Here is an 18233-nt window from a genome sequence, read left to right as displayed (position 1 = left end):
TGCTTACTCTCTGCTGTTACAAGATGCACCAGGCTTAGCAGGTGTTTTCCCCATCCCAGCCCCAGAATCAAAGTGCTTTTTATTTACACTCCATTTGCCAACTGTTCAGCTCAGTCAGCGAACACCTACCATGAGTAGCAGGCACTCTGCTGGGTGCCAGCACAGCCAGCAATTGGCTGGTAAATATTTAATGACCAGCTCTCTGGAAAAAGTAAAGTACATGGATGCATAGCATAAGGTTTACTGATATAAAGAATGTGTAGCACAGTCTATCCATGTAACAAAATATACAGTACTCTTTCTCGTAAATTCTGTATAGCCAGCTGAGTCTCACAGAATGCTTTCATTGACTTTAGGTGAACTCTTGTATCCATAGCCAATTTCTCATTGCAGTTGACGAATGAGAGAGTTCCCAACCTGAGCACTCGTGGGTATTTTTGGATATTTTGGATTTATGAATAATACAAGTGAAAAAAGAAAGACGTTAGAACTTCACATGTTCATCAGTGACATGAGTGACTTTGTTGCTGCATCAAATAATAATTTTTAAATACTGGAAGAACGTTTCCCCAATTTTTTGCTCTATTCATAACATAACGGCTAAGACACAACGTGCTTTTGTATAATCTGCATTGTTAACATTTTCTCCATTACCGTCTTAAGTCTAGGCAATCAACAAAACAAACAAACAAACAAAATCAAGCTCTACATGAACCACCATTATTAAACCTATTTATAAAACTTTTTAAAAACCAAGCCCTCATTTATAACATTTCCTGATTTCTATGGTGTAATACGCACTCCACGGTCAATTTCCAGCTCCCAATGACACATCCCTGAATACAGAGAAGGAAAGAGAGGTGTGGTAACACATTACTATGTAACATTTCCAACAGAAACATATAGTAGAGTGAAATAACCTCAAGAGCATAGGTAATAATAAAATAGAGTAAAATAATTAGGAAGGGGTGACTTTTAAGTTTGTATACCAATTGTTTGTGATATAATTTAATTGTAAATTTATGTAAGTTAATTCTTATTAATGGCTGTGTTTATCAACCAGTTGGCAAAATTCCTGGACATTTAACAATCGGTTCTCGTGGGCGGGTACCAGCTGGCCCCAGCACTCCTCTGGTACAGCAGTAAACATACCACAGGTCTTCCCAGATGGAAGCTGGGGTCCTCTGAGCTGCTTCCAGGGCGTGGCATGTACCAGAAAGAATAACACTTCCATAAGACAGTTGTCAGTGTTCCTAGAAAATCCCATTTCTAAGTAGCCCATGCGATGTCTTGTGTTTTTTCACACCATCTAATGTTCATTTCCTTTTTTTAACTTGGAAAATATCCTATCATTCACTAACCAATCGTCTAAGATCCGTTTGTGAGTATGGAAAGCAGGTAATAAATCATGACTTCGAGTAACCTAGAAGTCCTAAGAGCACAGGTATTGGAGTCAAATTGTGTCACCACCTCCTGGCCGTGAGACTTTGGGCAAGTCATTTAACCTCTCTGAGCTTCAGTTTCTTAATCCACACAATGAGGGGTAAAATGCCTCCTGCAAGATTATTCTGGAGATCAGATGAGACCACATGCATTAAGTGCCCAGCACAGTCTGTGGCACATCTGTGGCTTCTCTACACAGTGGCTCATAGCCGTTGTATTGTCCACAATTACTTACAAATGGCAGAGCACATAGCAAGCTCTCCAAGGGCAAGGTCTAAGTTTCCACCTTCTCTGCAGGCTCCAGGGCTTCCTGGCAGAATTCATGTGTACTGTAGGCACTCGATGTGCAAACTACTTCGAATTTTTTTTAGGGTGTCCCGTTCAACTTATACTCTTTTCAGGGTTAGAAGCAGATATTGGGGAAATAACACAAAGAACAAATAGATAATTTGAAAGAAAATGGATAGTGACTTCTTGAGTAAATCATTGACATGTGTTTATTAAAGCTAATATAAATTCAGCCGTGGATGTGGTCATGGTTAATCCAGGTGGTTGACAACCTGCTTTTTTTTTTTTTTTCGGTACACGGGCCTCTCACTGTTGTGGCCTCTCCCGTTGCGGAGCACAGGCTCCAGACGCGCAGGTTCAGCGGCCATGTCTCACGGGCCTAGCCGCTCTGTGGCATGTGGGATCTTCCCGGACCGGGGCACGAACCCGTGTTCCCTACATCGGCAGGTGGACTCTCAACCACTGCACCACCAGGGAAGCCCCAACCTGCTATTTTAAAGGTAGTATGGAAAAGAAATGAGGAGTATAACATACGCTACATCAAAAACAAAACAAAAAACCCAACCATGGCAACATACCATATGGTCAGAGAACAGACACAAAGAAAGAGAAAAGGCATTAGCGTGTATTTTTAAACTAAAGTTTCTAAAAACAGACTTGAAGACTTCCCTGGTGACACAGTGGATAAGAATCCACCTGCCAGCGCAGGGGACACAGGTTCGAGCCCTGGTCTGGGAAGATCCCACATGTCGCGGAGGAACTAAGCCCATGCGCCGCAACTACTGAGCCTGCGCTCTAGAGCCCACGTGCCACAACTGCTGAGCCCATGTACCCTAGCTACTGCAGCCCATGCGCCTAGAGCCCACACTCCGAAACAAGAGAAGCCACCACAAGGAGAAGCCTGCCCACCACAACGAAGAGCCCCCCGCTCGCCGTAACTAAGAAACCCTGCACGTAGCAACGAAAACCCAACACAGCCAAAAATAAACCGAATTAAATCTAAAATAAATAAATAATACAAACAGACTTGTTGATAACTGACCTTGACCCCATGCTTCCTGTACAGCCCAAAACCTTGACCTTCCCTCTGATAAAGCAAGCCAGCAAACTAGAGAAAACCAACTTTAACCATCCAACTAAAGCTACCCTCAACCAACACGCTTCAGAGAAGAAGAAAAAACCAAAACTTTATTTTTTTAATTTTTAACCCCGAAGACCTTGGAGTCTCTGCTGCGTTTATACATCTTTGGCTCCTTCCCCCTAGGGGCCCTATCGTTCGGGCTCTATGTGCTGCAAGCGACAGAAACCAGCTCTAGCCGGCCTCAGGGATGGAACACTTCAGGGTAGCACCCCAGGCAGGGCTCAAAACCAGCTTCCTTATTTTCCCCACCATGTTCACAGCAGCATAGTTATAATAGCCAAGAGGTAGAAACCACACAAGTGCCCATGACGCTTAATGAATAAACAAAATACACTCTAAACTATATAAATAAATGGAATATTATTTAGCCTTAAAAATGAAGGAAGGTCTTCCCTGGTGGCGCAGTGGTTGAGAGTCCACCTGCCGATGCAGGGGACACGGGTTCGTGCCCCAGTCCGGGAGGATCCCACATGCTGCGGAGCAGCTGGGCCCGTGAGCCATGGCCGCTGAGCCTGCGTGTCCGGAGCCTGTGCTCCACAACGGCAGAGGCCACAGCAGTGAGAGGCCCACCTATCATAAAAAAAATAAAATAAAATAAAAAGAAGGAAATTTTGACATGTTACAACATGGATGAACCTTGAGGGCATTATGCTAAGTGAAATACGCCAGTCACAAAAAGACAAGTACCATGTGATTTCACTTATTTGAGGTACTTGGTACTTAGAGTAGTCCAATTCATAGAGACAGAATGTTGGTCACCACGGGCTGGGTGGCGGAGGGAATGGGGAGTTGTTGTCTAATGGTTAATAGAGTTTACGTTTTGCAAGACGAAAAAGTTCTGGAGATCCATCTCACAGAAATGTGACTATACATAACACCACTGAACTGTATACTTTAAAATGGCTAAGATGATAAATTTTATGTTGCAGGTTATTTACCACAATTTGAAAAATAAATAAACAGCTTCCCTCTCTCCATGTCTGGGCTCCACTCCCTCATGCTGGCTGCATTCTGAAGTCCCACCAGGTCACTCCAGATCCTGGTGTCCAGCCAAGTCTTCTTGGGTCTCCTTGGCTCTGATTGGATCACTTGCCCCACCACTGAACCAATCAGTATGTCCAGGGAGTGTGATTGGTTGATTGCTTAGCCCCACCCACAGCAATGGGCCGACAGATTGGGAGGGAGATTCCTGGAATTTCCAGAAGAGCCAGGTGGGTTGCGGCCTGTCCACTACGGCAGTGAACCACTTGAGGCATGAGATATGACCACTCCCTTCAGCACCCTGGCAGTTAGTGGGCAGTGAGGCACATCTACCTGAGCATCCCAGCACAAAAGGGGATTCCTCCACACTACCCGTGGTCTCTCGATTTGTTTTCTATCAGGCGGGGGTAAAACATATTCAAATTTCCCCCTTCCCACCTTCAGCCCTTTCATTCGATAAATCTTTATTAAATCGATGAGGAAAGGTTGTAGGAATGATTGAGGCAAGACAGCCCCAGAGGAGAGGACGGGAAGGGATCGGATGGATGGAGAAGTGAGTGCAAGGCAGGAGCAGGACACCTCAGCTTCTGAAAGGAGAGAAAGGAAGAAAGCTTAGGTGGAGACCGAGGTGCCCACAGTGGAGAGAAATTCGGATCTTCATATAAGGTAACAGAGTTCTGGAACACTGCCAAGTCCGTTCCTGAAACAGGTTTCAACGGGGCCAGTGTCATCATAAATGCTGGGCAGGGGTCGCCAGGCAATTGGAGTTTGATTTTCCCGAACAGTGTTCTCCCTGACTCCAAAAAAGTCTTCAGGGGAATTCACCGGATTCTTGACTTGGCTGGGAAAGACTGTAGCTAAAAGACTGGTTTGGGAACCTGAGTGAGTGGAGAACCTTCCTCTTGAATACAATCCAGCTGGAGCTATAGGAAGTTCTGTCTGCCAGTGCTCCTATTTCAGAAGCATTCTGTCCTGTTTCTCATTATGTGTCTGCAGTCTGCAGAAAGAGAAACGTGACCGCCACAGGCGGCAAACCTTTGAACTTAGCTTCTTCCTTGAAAAGTGTGTTTTTTTCTGCCAAGAGACTGGGGGCGGGGCAGAGGAGGGAGAGAGAGACAGAGAGGGAAAGAGCTTTCCAGAACCCCAGTCCCACCACCCTCTCCACCACCACCTGAGCTTGGTGAAGTCCTTAACCTCTCCAAGCCTCATTTGTAAGCTAGGAATAAGGAGAGCTCCTCCCCTTCAGGGCTATGGTGAGAAATCGGTGAGTAATTACAATAAATGGTAGCATTCACGATGTCACGGTTTAACCACTAGGCTCAGGGAGGGATGGCCACAACAGCATTAACCAACACAAAGCCAGGTGTCAGCACCTCTCAGCATTTGCTTCTCCCGGTGTAGATGGATTTTGATGTGCTCTCTAATGAAAGTAGCTACAGACATCTTCCGCTGGATCAGATGAAAAAAGGTTCCCTCAATAGATATTTATAGAGCGTCTGCCACGAATCAGATGTGGCATATGTTGAGGATCACAGGTTAATGAGCCAGTTGGGGTGCGAGCCAGTTGGGGTGCCTGCCACCCCAGAGCTCTCGGCTTCGGGGAACAGGTGGAATGGGAGTGCCAGGGAGACACACAGTGTGGATGTGTGTGTCCTGGAGAGCTGGGCTTGAATCTCGGAGATGTGTTCATTCATTCTTTCAACCAGTATTTAAGGACCTACTGTGTATGTGCCAAGGGTTTATTCTACGAGCTGAGGATACGGTGCTGAGCAAGGTAGACAAAAAGCTGTCAGCCTCTCAGAGCTCAGAGGTGGCGTTGTACCAGCTCAGACGCTCACTGCCAAATCTGTGATCCTGGGAAAGTCACTATGTCTTGCTCAGCCTCGGGCTCATCACAGAGCATCAGGGGTATTAAATGAGGTAATGCATGTGAATCTCTTGACTGGGTGCCTGGCACGAAGGCTGCACCCAATAAATGGTGGTGCGATAGTGTGCAAGGTGACCCATGGTGGGGACCACCATCCCAAATTTGGGGAGAGTCTGGGAGGGCTTCCTGGGAGAAGTGACTTATACGCCGAAATCTAGGGCAGCAGTTATGTCGCCGGGACAGAAAGGTGAAGACCACCCCAGCTGCTCGTAACCTCCCCTGACCCTCTTGTCTGCCCCTGCAGGTCTCCTTCCCATGGGTGAGGGGCCCAGCACCTTGGCCAAGGCCACAGCCACCTTGGGCCACCCAGCAACTGAACCAGTCACCCTCACCAACACAGACCCCCTTCTACCCGGGCATCTGGACAGCGCCAGTGCAGAGGAGCTGGTCGCAGGGGTCCCCCGAGGCCCCCATGGTCCCACCAGCCTCCCACAGGCGGCCCGTGAGTGCCAGCGAGAAGCTGTTCTCCTTCGTGGTGGACAGAGCCGCCCACAGCGTTCCCATCATCAGGCAAGGTACTCATGGGCGCTTCCTTGGCGGCTTAGGGGAGGGGCTTTTGCTAGGAGGATGGGTCTCAGTTTCTGCTTTCCCCTTTTTTAAAAAATTTTTATTGAGGCGCAGTTGATTTACAGTGTTGTGTTAGTTTCAGGTATGCAGCACACTGAATCTGTTAAACATATACATGTATCCATTCTTTTTTAGATTCTTTTCCCATATAGACCATTACAGAGTATTGAGGAGAGTTCCCTGTGCTATCCAGTAGGTCCTTCTTAGTTATCTCTTTTATGTATAGTATTGTGTATGTCAATCCCTCTCTTCCAATTTATCCCTCCCCCCTCTTATTCCCGGTAACCATAAGTTTATTTTCTACATCTGTAACTCTATCTCTGTTTTGTAGATAAGTTCATTTGTACCTTTTTTTAGATTCCACATATAAGCAATATAGTATGTTATTTGTCTTTCTCTGGCTTTCGCTTATGTTCTCTGGTTCTGAAGTAGAACATAATCAATTGTGAAAAAATTGGGGAAAGCAGAAAGTTAGAAAACAGTAAAAGATAAGCTGTCACCCTTATCACCAGAATTCTCCCTGTTGACTTTTTGGTACAAACTCCTCCAAGACTGTGCTCTGCCCATCTGCACACGTCAGTACCTCTGTGGTGAGTGTGTGTGTGTGTGTGTTTGTACGTATATATGAATATATATGAATGTGTATCAGAATCTAAATTTATATACTTCGACTCAGATGTACAGACATATTGGTAACTGAAATCCCTCTTGCCTTAGGAGGTTTTTAAATATTTTATTACCATTTTACAGGTAAGAGGAGACTGAGGCTTATTGAGAAAATTACTTCTCCGGAGGTTATGTATTCAATCTAATCTAATCTAACGCTTTTCAGTCAAATTTAAGGCTGGTTATCTCAGTGACTGTCACTCACAGCCTGGTCACTTTGGGGACACACAGCCATCAGGGTTTCCTTCTCCCCCCCTCCCCCCCAAAAGGCCTCATGGCATTTGGGGAGGAGACTTCCTGTCTGTCACCATCCTCTTGGCCTTTCCAGCCTTACGGGCAGAGTAGCTGGGTCGAGTTAGTCCCTGGCATGATTCCCAGGTTTCTTCTGTGGCCACTGGTGTGAAGGTCCCATTCTCTGTTTTCTGCGTCCCAGCCCCAGACCCCTCTGAGTCCCCAGGTCTCTCGATGCCTCCACACCCTTCCCTGGTCTCACTCAAGACCACTCACCTAGTCACTTCCCTCAGCCATTCAAATAATAGTTATTATTCTGAAGCATACAGACTAAGGAGCAAATGAAAGTTATCTCTGCAGTTTACATCATCATCATCATCATCTAAGGAACGCTCATGTACCTACCACCCAAGTTAAGAAATTACTCAGCCATTTCCCCCCAGCATTTTAATGTGAAAACTTTCAAACATACAGCAAAGCAAAAAGAATTTTAGAGAGCAGCTCTCCTCCTAATTCTACCCCTAACACTTTGCTGTACTCTTTATTTCATTTCTGTCTATCCACCCTTCTTGTCCTGCATTAATCCATCTTATCTTTTGGATGCATTTCAAAATAAATAGCACACATCTGTAGTCCTCCCCCTAAATGTTTTAGCACATATACCATTAACTAGAATTCAACATTTTTTGTCTCCTTCATGTAAAATGAACACACAATGTGTATTAGTTATCATGATTGCATAACGAATTCTCCCCAAACGTAGCAGCCTAAAGCAAAAATCAAACATGTGTTATCATCTATACGGTTTCTGTGGGTCAGGAATTTGGCAGCAGCTTAGCAGGACGGCTGTGGCTCAGGGTCCCTCGTAAGGCTGCAGTCATCTGAAGGCTTGACCTGGGCCGCAGGATCCACTTCCAAGATGGCGTGCTCACATGGCTGTCAGCAGGAGGCCCCAGCTCCTCACCACATGGGCCTCCCCAGAGAGTGGCTCGAGCATTCCCATGACACGGCAGCTGCTCCTCCTGAGCAAGTGATCCTGGAGGACAAGATGGAAGTGGCAACATCTCTTGTGACTAAGCCTCAGAAGTCATGCTCTGTCATTGCTGCAATATCCTGCTGGTTACACAGGGCGTCACCCTCCAGTGTGGGAGAAGACTACACACGGGCCTGAAGACCAGGAGGCGGGGATTTTCAGCAGTTATCTTGGAGGCCGGCTACCACAGCCTGCCCTCGGGTCCTCAATGATTCACACTCCTCCTCCTCTCTCCTGAGGCCCCCCAAAATCTCACCCCAGTAACAGCATCGGCTCAAATTCCAGAATCTCGTCTAAATCAAGTCCAGGTACAGATGGGGCTCATGGGTGTAGTACCTTATGTTCAGCTCATCAAGTACTACTTCCAGAAATCTGAAGACCTCTGAACAAAGGGTCTGTCCCTCACACACCCAGCACATATTGGTGGGACAGACATAGCATCACTGCTACATACACTCCTCTTGTTCCAAAAGAAGAAAAACAGGAAACACACAGGAGTCCCTGGCCCAAAGCAGTTCTGAAGTCCAGCTGGGAAAATATCGGCAGTTCCTTGATTGGGCTTCAGTCCAACTCTTGCCCAGAAATGACTTTCCAGGGCTCTGGGCTCTGCCCCCAGGTCCCTGAGTTCCGCCTTCTGAGTCGTCCTCCCTTTCCTATGAAAGGTGTCCCATGGATGTGGCTGCATAGTTTTATAGCCTGCTTCCTGCCTGTAGAAGCTTGGGGGTCCAGACGCTTCTTTGACTTTTGTGGGTCTCTGTCAGTCTGAGTTGGCAGTGCTTCTTATTGGGGTTCATCCTATTAGGCAAAACCCACGCCCAGAGATATTTTTGGACACAAGCCCTTCCACCATGGGCTTCTGCAAAGACTGACAAAGAACCGAAGCTTCTTAGAAGCCCAGTTCTTGGACCGAAGGGTTCTCTTGGATACTGCCCTGGATCTGTATTCTTAACAAAGGATTTTACAACCACACCCTCAGCTTCTTCTCTAGACTGTGTTTTCTTGAGAGCGCCCTTGATTTGATCTTTGCCCAGAACCTGTTTCTTACATTTCATTTGCCACGTGGAGAGGCGGGGAATTTTCAAGCCCAGAGCATTGCCCTGGTTTAACAGCCCTTCCTTTAACTGTCTCTCCCCTTCACATTTCACTATAAGTAGCAAGAAGTAACCAGGCAGCACCTTCCAAGACTCTTTCTGGAACTCTCTTTAGCTAGACCATTCAGCCTCATCACAAACATTTTCTACCTTCCTCATGACCACAGGCAACGTGTTAGGAAACCTCCTGCCACCACCTAACAAGGATCCCTTAACCACAGTAACATTTTCCTCACTTTCCTGGAACCCTTCCCTCACTGCCTCCTCAAAGGCCATCAGAGCTTCTACTAAGACTATTGAGGCTTTCTCAAAGACTCTTGGCCAAAGTCCTCCAGCTTCTGGCCACTGTTCCATCCCAAACCACTCCACATCGTAGGGTTTTTGTTAAATTTTGCACCACTCCTGGTGCCCAAACCTGTATTTGCTACTTATTGTTGCATAACAAATTACTGCAGGATGTAATGGCCTAAAACAACAGTAAACATTTATTATCTCATAGCTTCTCTGAGGCAGGAAGTTGGGAATGGCTTAGCTGGGGGATTCTTGCTCAGGATTCTTCATCAGGTTGCAGTAATGGTGGTGGCTGGGCCGTGGTCCTCTGGAGGCTTGTCTGGGGCTGCAGGACCCACCTCCAGGATGGGTCACTCCCATGGCTTTTGGTAAGAGGCCTCAGTTCTTCACTAAGTGCACCTCTCCATACGTTGCTTGAGCATCCTCAAGCTGCCAGCTCCTCCAGACAAGTGGTCCTAGCGAGTGAGGCAGAAGCTGCAATGTCTTTTATGATCTAACCTCAGGAATCAAACTGTGTCATTTCTGCAATATCCTTGGTTACATAGAGAAGCTTTGTTACGGACTGAATTGCATTCCCCCAAAATGCATATGCTGAGGCCTCAATCCCAATATCGCAGAATGTGACCATATTTGGAGATAGTGTATTGAAATAGATGAGTAAGTTCAAATGAGATGATTGGGTGGGCCCTAATCCAAGGGCTGGTGTCCTTGTAAGAAGAGAGAGAGAGACGCCAGGGATGCACGTGCACAGAGAAAAGGGCATGTGAGGACACAGCAGGAAGGTGGCCGTCTGCAAGCCAAGGAGAGAGGCCTAACCCTGCCCACACCTTGATCTTGGACTTCCAGCCTCCAGAACTGTGAGAAAATGAATTTCTTTTGTTAAGACCTCCTGTGGTGTTTTGTTATGGCAGCCCCAGCTAACTAATATAAAGTCCATCCAGTATTGGAGAGGATGATGCAAGGGTCTGAATACCAGGAGACAAGAATCAGTGGGGCCATCTTGGAGACTGGCTACCACACCATGAAAGGTGTAGATCTTGAGTGTGCTCATTGAGTTTTGGCGGTCGTGTACACCTATGTAACCCAAACTCCTATCAAGATATAGAACATTACCATCACCCCAGAAAGTTCCCTCATGTCCCTCCCCAGTCAATTCCCAGCCCCAGGCCCCAGAGGCACCCACTCTTCTGAATTCTCTTCCCGCCATGGATTAGATATTCCTGTTCTAGAATCTCAAGTACACAGAACCATGTAGTACATGTTCCTTTGTGGAAGGCTTTTTTCACTCAGCATAGTATTTCTGAGATTCATTCATTTTGTTGTATGGATCATGTTCTGTTTTATGAACATATATACAGGGTTTTTGGGGTTGTTTTTTTAATGCATCCTTTGGACACATGGCACATGGGCTGTTTCTTTTCTTTTTTTCACTCCGCCATTTAAATTTTTCCACTGTAATCACCGGTTTCTCCAGTGCCATTTTGAACTTGGGGCTTCTCTAAAGGACTTGCATCCCCCCTGGAGAAATGAAGGATGAGTCGTATGGCTTAGATTCCCTCACATCTACCTGGGCTCTATCTCCTCAGCCTCTCAGCCAGGTCTCATGTTTCCAAATGTTTACCCTCGTTCCCCTGACACACTCCCCATCCTCAGAAAAGGACTTTCATCTTCCCGTGTCATGGGGAGTTCCTTTGTGTCTGGGCCTCTCTACTCCACGCTTTAGAGAAAACTCTGTGCCCCAGTCCTCCACGCTGTCTCTTGACAGAAAACACCTCTTTTTAAGGGTTCCGAGAAAGCTCTTTTCTCTCTTAGCAAAGCTGGGCTCTTCCAATTAAATTGGTTTACTGTTAGACTGTCACCTTGCTTTAGACTTGAAAAATTCTATTTGAAAACCCAAAGCCAAGGATTTATTTACTGCAGATCAGGTCAGGGTTTCTCAATCTTGGCACAGTGACAGGTGGGTCGCATAACTCCTTGTTGAAGGATCTGTCCTGTCCACTGTAGAGTGTTTAGCAGCATCCCTGACTCCTACCCACCAGAGATACCAGTAGCAACACCACCACCACCCCCCTAACTGTGGTTCTCAAAAATGTCTCCAGACGTTGTCAAAAATCAGAACGTCATTTTGCCTGGGGGAAAACTCACCCTGTTCTAGTTAATACTCATCCTTCCTGTACCACAAGGCAATAAAACGTCAGCTCCAAGGCCAAATCTTAATGGCAAGAGCTCATGGGAGGTGGGGAAGAATTACTGAGAAAAGAAAATATGTGGAGTGACTTATTAAAATAGCATCTTGATTCATATATATATATATTTTTTTTTTCCCAATAATGGGATCATATGAACCTAACATAGGTAACCTTCTTTTTTTTTCTTTTTTTGGCCGTGCCGCTCAGCTTGCAGGATCTTTGTTCCCCAGCCAGGGATGGAACCTGTGCCCCCTGCAGTGGAAGCACAGAATCCTAATCACTGGACTGCCAAGGAATTCCCTACCTGATTTTTAAAATTCAATAATATGTCATAAACATCTTCCCACTTCAATACATTGACTACATAGTGGTTAAAAGCATAGGCTCTGAATCCAACAAACTTAGGCTCATCCCTTGACTCTACCACTTACCAGCTGTGTGTCCTTGAGCAGGTGACTTGACGTCTCTGTGCCTCATATCTCTCACGTATAAAATGGAGATGGGAATAATAATGCCTATCTCACTGGGTTGTTATGAAGACGAAATCGTATCCTGCCTGTAAGTGCTGAGCACAGCGCCTGGTGCATAGCGAACATTCAGTAAATATTAAAATATTTAATATTTTAATATTTAAATTTTAAATTTTACAATCTTAATAATTTAAATATCTTAAAATTTTAATATTTAAATTTTAAATATTAAAATTTAAAAATTAAGTTATTACCTAACCATGATTGTTATTTAACTTTTATTTACAACTTACAATGTCTGAAAGACACAGTTAAGGTGCACACATACTGCCCCTGCTGCAGACTGGTGATTATTGGAGCGCACCAGGACAGCTGGGGGTTGTTAAAATATTAAAGTAACTCCCCTGCCTTTTGGCCAACAGCTCATGCCCGAAAATTCTTAAAGTGCCTGCGTCCCCGTATCCGCCGTCCCACCGCCCCAGCCCTCCCGACCCTCCCTTGGGCTTCTCCCCACTGGGACCTCCGAAGGATCCAGCATCTAGAGTTAAGCCGGTTTGGTCATACATGGCCCTTAGGTTCTTTTTGATAAATAACAGTAGCCGGTAAAGAAGTTTGGGGCAGGTGAGGGGTAACTGCTCCCGCACCTCCCTGCCTGGGTGTAAGGAAAGCAAGTCTCAGAGCAAATTCTAGCCCCACAAAGACTTTGAGTAAACACACCGTCCCCAGTAAAGGGACCCCATCGATCAGCCTGTTCTGTAAGTTTGATGAAGTCCCCCCTCCGGCCATCATCTTGCAGGGAAGCGTCCCTCAAGACAGCCACGACAGGGTCGTAGAGGCAGCCGGAGTCACCCCTAGAGATGGCATCAGATGCCAGAACTCTAAGCTGAGACCTGACAGGGGCCCAGTTAGGGTCAGACCCCGAGGCCCTCCCTGGGGACACAGGCCAGTCAGTACCTTCCTCCAGTGGGAGCCGATTTCTTGAGGAATCTGAAAACAGATGAAATCTTCCTCCTGAAAACTCAGTTTCCAAATTGAGATGCGCAGTCAGTGTAAAATAAACCCCAGATTTCAAAGGCTTCATGCCTCGCAGAAAAAGAATATAAAATATCTCCATATTTTTGGTCGATCACGTGTTGAAATGATGCTTTTTAATGTATTGGGTTAAATAAAATTGATCATTAAAAATTCCTCTCTGCTTTTTACCTTTTTAACGTGACTACGAGAAAATTGAAAATTGCATTCTGTAGCTCCCTTATTTCTCTATCAGGCACTGCTGCTATAGTCAGTTAGGACTTTGCTGCTCAGGATCCAAGAGAGTCAGATGGGGGCAGTGAGCTTCAAATAAAAGTTTTCTAATCATGGACCTAGTTGGGAGGTGGAGGGAGAGAAAATGGGCAGCTGCTGAAGTTCCAGGCCCTTGTGTTCCTCGTGCCCCAGGAACCAGTGTGGCCAGGGCTGCTCATTCAACACGCAAGGCTGTGCATTCTCTGGGCACCACAGGCCATCAGCTATGTCCACTAGAGGTTCTGGGGTCCACAAAGAGGTTTGAGACCTGGCTGGGGGGCAGGAATCTTTGACTCTAAAATGCATAAATAAAAAATACAGAAGCAAAATGAATAAATGATGAATGTCCACAAACATGACAGTGCGTGCTTCATTCATCATTAATGTTAATACTCATTAAAGTTTCATCACCACTGAAAACAATTTGTTCAGTTTCTCACTTCACAAGAAGATAAGAATGTGCAGTGACTGTCCAGAAACCATAGTCACTTGGAAATTTAAAATATGCTGCTTGGGCCCAAGTGATCTCACACGTAGAATTATAGAAATCTTTACAAACGTTTCTACACCAATAAAAAGAAATGTATTCAGTGTTGATGTGAGTGAATTGCGAGATGTCTGATGTGATACAGAGTGGGGTCCCCAAACACAATGCCATAATCCCTGAAAGTCATATAAAAAGGCCTTGTAATACTGGGGTAAATAAGAAAAAATATAGGAAAGCTTAAATGGCTATCAAGTGGATCCTAGTTAAACACGTTTGGCACACTTGGACAATGGACCACAATGCTACCCTGGAAAAGAACCAAGTACAGCCTCAAATACTGACATGGGAAGATGTTTCTGATATTGTTAGCTGAAAAGTAAGCTGGATAAGAATCTCTGACATGTAAATGCATTTTTGTTTTTTGAAAAGATTTCACTGCAATAAAAAAATATATAGCTAATGTTTAGTGCTAAATGCTCTACTTAAGGGGTCAGCAAACTTTTCCTGTAAAGAGCCAGATAGTAAATACTTTAGGATTTGTGGGTCACATGGTCTGTGCTGCAACTACTCAGCTCTGCCTTTGTAGCTGGGAAGCAGCCATAAATAATATGTAAATGATCACTGTGGCTATGTTGCAATAAAACTTTATTTACAAACATAGCCAGAATTCCAGATTTGGCCACAGGGCCATAGTTTGCCAACCCCTGCTCTATATCATTATTCTATTTAATCTCCAGATAGCCCTTTATAACAGAGACTATCAGGGATCCTGAATTATGTATGTGGAAACTAAGGCTTAGAGAGAGCAAATGACTTGCCCAAGGTCCTCAGCTCTTAGGCAGCATAGAAAAAAGTCTGGAAAGAGACACACCACAGTGCATCAGTGCAGTTAACGCTGGGGAAGAGAAATGAGGCAGCTCTTACCCTTTCCAGTCCTCCTGTAATGCTTTCAGTGCATAAGTCTCATGAATGTGAAGGTTAATCTGAAAATATTCTTTAAGACTTTGGGGAAACTCACTGTCTCCTCTGCATTCTCTGTTGACCTTGTGTGTTAGTGTGGACCAACGCCGCGGAACTGTCGGAACAATCAGTGGCCGAGGAAGTTCCTGGGACAGGGCCCTACCGAGAAATTTTTGTGGACCAGGACCTGGCCCAGCACGATAAGGTGAGGGGTCTCGGGGAAGCACAGAGCTACAGCAGCAAGAGGGACCATGGAGAGATTGCCACTGCCTCTTGTTCTCTGTGTCTCAAGGACTGTCCCTTTTTCCTACTTCCAAGAAACCACCTCTTCCTCCCAAGACATTCAGCCAGGTTTGGCCACTGCTCATTTTATCCCAAATAACATCTACAACTACAAGGTACTGAGCACCTACTGTGTGCTGGGCCATGTCCTGTGCACTTGACATTTATTAGCTCGTTAATCTTCACCATCTTCAAACTAGATTTTATCAGCCTCACTTCGCAGATTAGGAAACTGAAGCTCAGAGAGGTTCAGTGATGTGTTCAAGGCTGTCCAATGCAAGGAGAAGTGTTAAGATTCAAAGCGAGGTCTGGTTAGCTTCTCAGCGGGTACTTCTAACTCCCACACAGTAATCACTTGGTCAACCTTCAGGGATGGAACAGTGACGCAAAAACACGTTCCTTGCAGGAGGACGTGAGCCCTGAAGTCAGGGAGGCGTGGGCCGAGAGACTCGTTAAAGAACCAGAGAGGTTTAAAGCAGGGATGCGAGCAGAACAGGTGGATTCAAGCCATCCTGGGAAGGGCCCAGGTCAATTTCTCCCCACTTAGACACGACTCGAAAGTTACTCTAAAAGAAGCAGTCTATAATATCTCGCTTTCCTTCAGGGCCAGGGCCTGCTCCTGCAGCAATTCTCAGAGTTTGTGAGGAGCAGGCCTACCTGAGGTTCTTGTCAGACACGGAAATCCAAACCTTCAGGAGGCAGGGGGTTCCAACCCAGGCATCCTGGGACCAGACTCTGAAAAATGTTGCAGAAAGGCGAGAAGCCACACTCAGATTCTGTATTTATCGCTGTGTAACAAGCCATCCCAAAACTTAGCGGCTTCCAACAGCAATTCATTATTCCCCAGAATCTATGGGTTGACCTGGAAGGTTCCTTTGCTCGTGTCCCCTGGCCTCACTCATGCGGCTTCAGTAAGCCGCTGGCTTGGCCAGGCTGGTGGTCGGTCTCCATTGGCCTCCTTCCCACATCTAGGGCCTCAGCCAGGACGCCTGGACTGGTGCGCCCCTTTGTGCATGTGGTTTTTCATCACAGCACGGTGGTCTCAGGGTTCCCAGGGGGCCAGAGCAGAAGCTGCACAGCCTGTAAGAACTTGCCTGGAGATCATGCAGCATCACTTCCACTCCATTCCGTTGGTTAAAGCTAGTCACGGGGCCAGCCCAGACTAGAGGGTGGGGAAATAGACTGGATGGCAAAACTGCAAAGTATTTGTAGCCATTTTTCAACCTGCCTCAATTTTAACTTGGAAATATAGTGCAACCACTATAATTTTTTTCTATTTATAGAAAATGTTTATAAGCCATTTATCATTTTTTCTATTTATAATAGAAAGAATTCTTTCTCTTTATAAGTCGTTTATACCCTGACTTGCCAGGACTCCTTCAAGTGACAATAAACAAATTAGCTTGAGGGGGAGCATTGATTAGCTCATCTTATTGGAAAATTTAAAGGGCCACTAGCTTCAGGTATGGCTAGATCCAGGAGCTTGAATAATGTCATCAGAACACCTCCCCACTACCAACTTCTCCCCTCTGTTTCCCTCAGTGTCTGGCTTTCTTCATAAGGCTGGCTTTGTGTGTTAGAAAAGACAAACTCAGGCAAACAAGCCTACATGATCCAAAAGAAGGCAAGATCCTCTCCCTCTGTAATCGATGTGTGAAATCTCTGATTGACCAGCTTGGGCCACATGCACATGGGGAGGTGGGACAGGAAGGAGCAAGGCACATGACTGACAGTCCTACCCAGACCAAATGGAAGGAGGAACACTCCCTCCAAGAAGGGCAAGGGGACTCTCAGCAGGAAAGCAGAACCCACAGCTGTCCACTGCCCTCTGCAAACTTCTTATATTCCAGCACTGGCACGGGGCCTGGCACTTAGTTGCTGCCCGATGAATGTTTGTTGCATGAAAAATGAATAAGCACCTGGCTGATCATAACAGGGTGAAACAGGGGAAACTGCCCAGGAGTAGGGAATATGTCTGATGCTCTCTCTTGAAGTTTTGCCACCAACTTTCACAAGGACCCAAAGGAAGGCCCCTGGCAGCAGCTGGCAATGTCAGACAGGCTTTCTCATGAGCGAGACCCTGTCCTTCCCCAGGTCACGGAGCTAGCAGATCGTGAGGCTGACTGGACGGCTCTCCTGGGAATGAGCTGGCTCAGAAATTGCCCGTTTACCTCCTCGGGTGACTGCTTTGGAAAAGGCCTCTGGGGAAATTTTTCTTCTTCTTCTTCTTCAGTTTTTCTGACATTTTATTGATAATGTCTGGTGAGAAGTTTGGGGGATTTTTTTTTTCCTTTTTTGGAAAACCTAACCAATTCTTTGGCTGCAGAGCTTTATCACTGGAGAGATGGAGGACAGGGTTAATTATACCTGTGGGTACAGTCTACCAGCAATTTTGTTTTTCCAGCCGAAAGTTTACATGAGCCCATGCAAATAAGTCACTATTCCTGTCTCATTTACTTTCCAGATTGAGTTACCTGGAAAAAATTCATACATGAATAGCCAAAAGAGGCAGGAAATATTAGAAGAGAGGAAAGGGAAAACAAATAGTTCAGAATGTTTTAAGTTAAAACAAATAACCCTCATTATAGGCAGAATGTGGTCAAGCAGAATGTTGTTTTCCTAACTACCTTTCCTAGGTCCCCAGTGTGCTAGGCTGAATATTATAAATGAAAACACTCTAAGTAAACTTTCTAGCAACAAAAGTTCCCAAGTGGGATGGTTGTTCTTAATATGAAAGTCTAATTCTCGGGGAAAGGAAAGTGTCCGTACCTGTGAGGTATAGACATCCATTACAGGAGTCTATATACAATTACCTCATTTTAACCCAATTCTTGTCTCTATGAGATTTTCGAAGTGACAGAGATAGCCTTGAAAGTCTGCTTTTTCCCTCCCTGCCTGCCCT

At 45.7% G+C, this 18233-nt stretch overlaps 1 protein-coding gene and 1 pseudogene across 2 annotated transcripts in view; both read left to right on the top strand.

Annotated features, from left to right (window-relative positions):
• LOC309808912 (centrosomal protein of 78 kDa-like) overlaps positions 1-18233 on the top strand; it is an 823590-nt pseudogene that overhangs the window by 245019 nt on the left and 560338 nt on the right. The window lies entirely within an intron of this gene.
• LOC309808096 (forkhead-associated domain-containing protein 1-like) overlaps positions 1-18233 on the top strand; it is a gene marked incomplete at both ends in the record, with an annotated part of 79049 nt that overhangs the window by 29920 nt on the left and 30896 nt on the right. The window contains 2 exons of the mRNA XM_082628097.1: positions 6025-6295; positions 15145-15254. Of these exons, the coding sequence (XP_082484223.1) occupies positions 6025-6295; positions 15145-15254 (381 nt within the window). The remainder of the gene's footprint in view (positions 1-6024; positions 6296-15144; positions 15255-18233) is intronic.

This window comes from Mesoplodon mirus (assembly GCF_964341445.2).
Source record: "Mesoplodon mirus genome assembly, chromosome: 7".
Lineage (NCBI taxonomy): Eukaryota > Metazoa > Chordata > Mammalia > Artiodactyla > Ziphiidae > Mesoplodon > Mesoplodon mirus.
The sequence above is the reverse complement of the archived record's forward strand: the minus strand, read 5'-3'. Positions and strand labels throughout refer to the sequence as shown.